This window comes from Podarcis gaigeae, assembly GCF_964106915.1.
Source record: "Podarcis gaigeae genome assembly, chromosome: 13".
Taxonomy (NCBI): Eukaryota; Metazoa; Chordata; class Lepidosauria; order Squamata; family Lacertidae; genus Podarcis; species Podarcis gaigeae.
In genome coordinates this window covers 24,232,271-24,238,637 of record NC_139689.1, presented here as the reverse complement: position 1 = coordinate 24,238,637, position 6,367 = coordinate 24,232,271, and the positions used below count along the sequence as shown (strand labels likewise).

The 6,367-nt window shown below is 43.8% G+C and overlaps 1 protein-coding gene across 7 annotated transcripts in view; it reads right to left on the bottom strand.

Moving 5' to 3' along the window:
• Positions 1-2,401: 2,401 nt before the first annotated feature.
• Positions 2,402-6,367, bottom strand: part of LOC310829552 (von Willebrand factor A domain-containing protein 5A-like) — a 34,642-nt gene continuing 30,676 nt past the window's right edge. For 4 of the 7 annotated variants that reach the window (XR_014557313.1, XR_014557314.1, XM_083708168.1 and 1 more), the window contains 2 exons: positions 6,187-6,310; positions 2,402-4,057 (listed from right to left, as the gene is read on the bottom strand). Coding sequence is in view for 2 of the 7 variants with exons in the window: in XM_083708168.1 (XP_083564294.1) it covers positions 3,978-4,057; positions 6,187-6,310 (204 nt within the window). In the remaining 5 variants the exon portion in view is untranslated. The remainder of the gene's footprint in view (positions 4,058-6,186; positions 6,311-6,367) is intronic. The other 3 variants (XR_014557315.1, XR_014557317.1, XR_014557316.1) reach the window with 2 other exon arrangements.

Below are 6,367 nucleotides of genomic sequence, written 5' to 3'. Positions count from 1 at the left end.
GTTCTAGTATTTTATCGCTCTGTATCTTTTTCTTAATTATTATAATCACAAGTTTAAGCTAAACGTTTTAGAGAAAGCCCTGGAAAGTCTCGGAGAAAGCCTTAATTAGCTCCAGCTCGACTCAATCTACCAACTACTTATCCGTCGGAGAGGAGATCAAATGCCCTAATCGTGGAAGGACACCGAGTTTCCTGATTCACAGCTGAAAATAGTAGCAGCTGCATCTCCATGAAAATGTCTAGGAAAAAGAAGTGATCAGCTTCATCGCCACAAAGTGAGTCCATAGCAGAAGTGCAAGCAGAGCAAACTGGATGATTTCGTAAGAGCCCAGAATCCAGAACCTACCACAACAAACAGAGTTCATTCGCAGGTATGTGGGGATGCTTAATGGGTGGAGACCACCCAGGGGAGAACGCTGAGATGAGTGCCCATGAACCATAGGAGCGCCCATGAACCATAGGGCACCACTCTATGTGGAAATACTCGCGAACCACTGCCTGCTGACTGCAAGAACAGTGGAGGAAATTAACACCAAACTAGAAAAGGTAACATCACTCAAGGCTGAGTTGGTGCTTTTGGCGGCCAGAAATAGCACCCTCAATACTAAAGAGACTGACCATAGTGTTGCCCTCCAAGACCACTGTGCACAGGGGTGTAACCGGTCTGGATCCGACAACCGAGAGACTACTAATAGCAAAAGTAACAAAAGTGAAAGTAGGGACTGGATCCTACAAAACACCCAAGTAGCTCTCGATATACAGTATATCCTTTCAATGGTATGCTGCCTTACTGGAAATCAATCTCTAGTGTGAAGAGAAACCTTAAGCTTTTACAAAATATCCAGTGCGACAATCTGATTGTGATAAACCTGCTTTGCACGGACTTCCAACACACCAGACTCATGCTGACCTTTTCCAACTCGACTACTCCTAAAAAGCTCCTGAAATATAGGGCCCTCCTACAGGACTATAATATTGAGTTGAGGGGAGTTTTTAAAGACACGGAACGAAAACAACTACTGCCAAATTTGCTGTATTGCCAGACTGACCCCAGGCAATCAATGCCCCAGGCAATCAATGCCCCACTTGGGTTCATTCGGCAGGGCTGTTAAGGATGGATATGCGTGATGCCGTAACACTCCCTTGGAGAGGAAAACTTTAGAGCAAAAAGGCCAGTTACATAAAGAATGCCAGCCCAATCTAGAAAAGTCAAAGACAGGATACTCCAGTAGCCCTTTGTTTGATCTCAAAATTCACCATCCATTACCCCGGCTGGAACCCAATCAGCCATTTCCAAGTGACGCTCCTCCCAAGGGAAATGGGACACACAGACAAACAGAGACAGATCTAATTGTCTTCGATGAAGACCCCCCCCCAATTGCCTTAGCAAATGACACCAGGGTCCACGGATTAATAACCGGCACCCCAAGGGTAGTGGAGGAAGTACATCAGGAACCGTCCAGGGCTTCAAGTGATAGCCAACCTTCTGACATGCACCTAGATGGACTTTATGCCATGGCTGGGAACCTGGTGCAAAATTCTTCTCTGCAGTTGTAATCGTGGAATGTGGCAGGGTGGTTTTTCTAAGCCCTTATATAGACTTTTGAATTGCCCGCCCTGGAGTCCGAGGGTCAAGATCACCCCCAGAAACATATATACATACATCACAGAAGGGGTGTAGCCCAAGACCACCCCCCAATACATCATGCGTACATCAAAGAAGGGGAGGACTACAACAGAAATCTGAGTGCGTTGTTTTTATCCTGTCTGCCAGGTTATGATAACTACTGTACTCAGTTACTGAATCCAGCTCACAGGTCACAGGCTCATCCTATTCATATCTTAACTGTGCCCTTGAGACAGGATTTGTGAGCAAAGAGACAATGGAGAGGCTCCCCATTTCCTTTGACCTTGCAGAGAAATATTTGAGGTCAATTTGGAAGAGACAAATGGTTTCAGGACTTTGTCTGTGGGTCTCAAGACATGTGGTCTATACATTTATGTATGTGCTTGCTTGGTACATTTATGAATATCTATTTTATATTTATAAGACCTTAAAATTCTTATAACATTTTCATAAACACTGTTGGAACACTTGATGACCCCACTGGCCATCTATTTTATGTGATTCCCAGGAAACCAAATTTAATATGGGTCTAGCAGAGAAATGCATGGCTAGTGTTTTCCTAGTCCTACCATTCTTGAGATTATCATTTGAGCATGTAGGCAGTGTTGGTGGCCAAGCTATTTTGATTGCTGGGCAAGGCTAACTACTTTTTAAAAGATGTGAATATAATATTTAAAATAAAGTGCCGTATATATATACACACAACCTCCAATCAACTCTGTAATCCATTTCATATATATATTTATTCAAAATTGAACCAAGTGACACCCAAGAATTCTCTTAAAAGCAGTTTTATTTCTTGCTCCAGCAGAATATAGCAAGCAATCAGAGAAGGCAATCAGAGGCTGAACCCTGATCCCCAATTACACAGATATAAACCATAAAGCTGCAAAGTTAGGTCAAACCTAGGTCAGACCAACCAGAAACCTGTTATGGTTTACATGTCAGCCTGCCCGCAAGGCATACATTTCCTGTTTTGCACTTGTTTTTAAAGGTCATGGCTAAAGACACTTTCAGTTTTTTCCTTTACTCCGTTTGTGATTTGTACCATCTCTGTCATGATGCTGAAATGCAAACTTAAGAGAGGAACAATGAGAATACATGATCAAGTATTCCAAAAGGACTGGAGTAAATTTATATGATATATATATGATTTATATGAAATTTATATGATATGAAAGATTATTGTATTCAATTAACATCACTAGCAGGGGTGTCTGAAGACTTATAATGATAAATTTTCTACCTTTCTATATTTATTTAAATTTTGAGCTATTTTGTGATGAGTAGTTAGAATTGGAAAACGTACAAAATGCAATGATACAAAGGTTAATTTTGAAAGCCATGAGGCAGGAGGGGGAAAAGTCTATAGAATCTAAAGAGCCAGGGAGGTAAAGTGGATAATAATGATGTGAATGTATATTATTAAATGGAAAATAAAAATTATATAAAATAATATAAAATACATGATTATGGTGTCAGCCATCTGCACAAACCTTTCTTCTTAGGATTGCTGCTCTCAAGGCAAAACAGTCCACTTTTTTCAAAGGTGTAGGGGGACCTGTCCCCTAAAAAATAGTTAATGGGATACCCAACAGATCTCTCAACTGAGAGTTTTAAATCTTTGAACAAGACTGCTCTTAAGTCCTTGTAGATTGGACAAACAAGTAGGCAGTAGGAAAAATCTTCAGGCAAATTGGCAAACTCTTCATAAGGAATCGGGTGATAGCATTCTTCAGCTTTGGCAGAGTGCATAGACTGGAACTGCAGAGCTGTAAAGGCTTTTATCCATTTGAGCTTTTAAAGGTCTGGAACCCTGAAGAGAAATGTGGCTTTCCACTAAAAGACATATTCAGTACCCACCTGTCCAATATTAACTCCCAAACTATTTGCTTCCCTTTTCTGTTGACAACATGCATTTGGATGTAGGTAGATTATAAACTATTGTTTTAATCTGCTGGAACAAACAGTATAGATTGTGTTCAAAATTTAGGTAGTGATTTGGGTTTCAGGTTAAAGCAGAAAAGTGGTCAAACCTGGTTTGTAATAAAATTTCATTTAAGTACTGAATGGTTGTTTATTTTGCAGTTTGTATTTTTGTTTTTTTTTGTTTTTTTACCCTCACTAGCACAGAGTGCTGGCTTAAAGCACAGCAGACCAATATAAGGCATCTCCATATGAGAGGAAACTCCAGCACTTCTTGCAGTGAAGACATGGAGGAATCAGAAGGAACTGAACAGCTCAGGGACTGACAAGAGCCTTATGAGATGGCAGCCAGCTATACTTTGGCAGGAGAAGAAGAGTGCAGCAGAAACTCCTGTTTTAAGAAGCACAAGGTTACAGAGCCAAACTCAGATCCCAAAAGCCTCTGGGCTCACGCTGCTGCCCAGCATCTCATTGCCAGCCTTCACGCACTGAGCCAGCTGGGGCCCTGCAGACAAACAAAGAGGCAGAGTTAGGATCTACCAGCACAAAATATCACTTTTCAGCCTGCGCCCAACTCTTTTTCCAGGGCCAATAATTGATCACTCCCATCTATGTGTGATGGGGAGGAAGACAGAAGGCTGCTGTTCATTCCATCTTTTACTCATTTTTTAAAGCGAAGTCTGTGCTCCAACACATTTTTTTCAAAGGCCTGGAAGGGGAAACCAATCACAAATGCACACAAAGGGGCAACATTTTGAAGTGCAATTAACAGAATGGCAGAAAGGCAATCAGAGACCACTGGATGGCGCAGAAATGAATTTTGGGGGGAGGGGACTGCTCTTATTTCAAAGCACAAATGTTCCTCATAGTGATTGCAAGCAGGAAGCGCTGCCTTTTGAATTGGATAGGCAAGATCCAAACAGGTGTGCTCTTTGCCCTGCAAGTCATCCTCATTCTACGCTCTCCTAGTTGGAATGATAGAGGAATCACCATCTTCCTCAGCCAAAATCTGAAGAAATCTCTAATGCAGGACCTGGAGATAGTTCCGCCTCCCAGTTTAACAGACTGGAACCCCTGTGGTGAGCCAGGATTATTTTTTTTTTAATGTACACTGTAAATTGTTGGGAAATTTGATTGGTCTGGGGTCAGGTAGGGGTGGAGAAACCCCAGCACCTCAAATGAAATACAGCATAGTTTAGACTCCTGTTGGAGACTCATCTTCAAACTTCAGCCTCTGTCTACACTCCTTCATTCTTCCTCAGCTTACTGGCATCCAGCTGCCTAAAACTTTCTGCCTCCAGGAGAGCTGGGAAGCAGAGTTCACTCTTATCAGCTTTGCTGAAAGCCCTGCTCCATCAGGCATGTTCGACCCCTAAACGGTGCCAGCTGGTCATTATCAGAACAACAGTTTAGGAAATGGTGCCAGTTTGATTCCTCCCTTTTTCTCTCCCTTTCCCTTTCCCCCTTGTGTTGATGTTGCAAGCCTGCAGGTAAGCACTGTCTCGCTTTAAAGGTAAAGGCAAAGGTACCCCTGCCCATACGGGCCAGTCGTGACCGACTCTGGGGTTGCGTGCTCATCTCGCTTAAGAGGCCGGGAGCCAGTGCTGTCCGGAGACACTTCCGGGTCACGTGGCCAGCGTGTCGAAGCTGCTCTGGTGAGCCAGCACCAGTGCAGTGCACGGAAACGCCATTACCTTCCCGCTATAAAGCGGTACCTATTTATCTACTTGCACTTAAGGCTGCTTTTGAACTGCTAGGTGAGCAGGAGCTGGGACCGAGCAACGGGAGCTCACCCCGTCGCGGGGATTTGAACCGCCGACCATACGATCGGCAAGTCCTAGGCACTGAGGTTTTACCCACAGCACCACCCGCGTCTCGCTTTAGCTGACTGTATTTAATTCATGCTGAAGAGTGACTTATATACAGTCACTTTTCACTGAAGAGTGGAGTAAAGGTAAAGGGAACCCTGACCGTTAAGTCCAGTCGCAGACAACTCTAGAGTTGCGGTGCTCATCTTGCTTTACTGGCCGAGGAAGCCGGCGTACAGCTTCCGGGTCATGTGGCCAGCATGACTAAGCCGCTTCTGGTGAACCAGAGCAGCGCACGGAAATGTTGTTTACCTTCCTGCCAGAGCGGTACCTATTTATCCACTTGCACTTGACGTGCTTTCGAACTGCTAGGTGGGCAGGAGCAGGGACTGAGCAACAGGAGCTCACCCCGTCGCAGGGATTTGAATCGCAACCTTCTGATTGGCAAGCCCTAGGCTCAGTGGTTTAGACCACAGCACCACCCGCGTCCTTCAAAGAGTGGAGTACAAATGCTCTAAATAAATAAAAGCACAATAAGCATATTGTGCAATTCGCTTCCAAGAGAAGTTAAACTAGCTCCCTCTTTTGTTACCTTTATTCAGACAGGCCTTTGAAAACTAAGGCGCAGGTGATGTGGAATAATGGGTTGGTTAGGACAAGCTGAACTTACATGGTGGTTTCAAAGGCACTTTTAATGCATTTTAATTATTTTTGTTTTATTGCTCGGTGTTTTAAAGTGTTTTGAAATATAAGCCACCTTCTATCCCAGTCTGGGAGAAAAATTGGGTATACATACATTAAGCAAACAAACAAACAAGTTTTTCACCTGCAGTTGCCTGGAGCCAGCTGAGAGCTTTAGTTTCCAGTAATTCCCATTCATCCCTCTGGTCTGTGGCCCTGGAGTGGAGCCAAAGAAGGGCCAGCACAGTCGCCCATGCATCTGGGGTCACCTGGCAATATGGAGCAGGAGTCAAAAGACAGACATGCACTGAGCCCTGCTCCCTCAC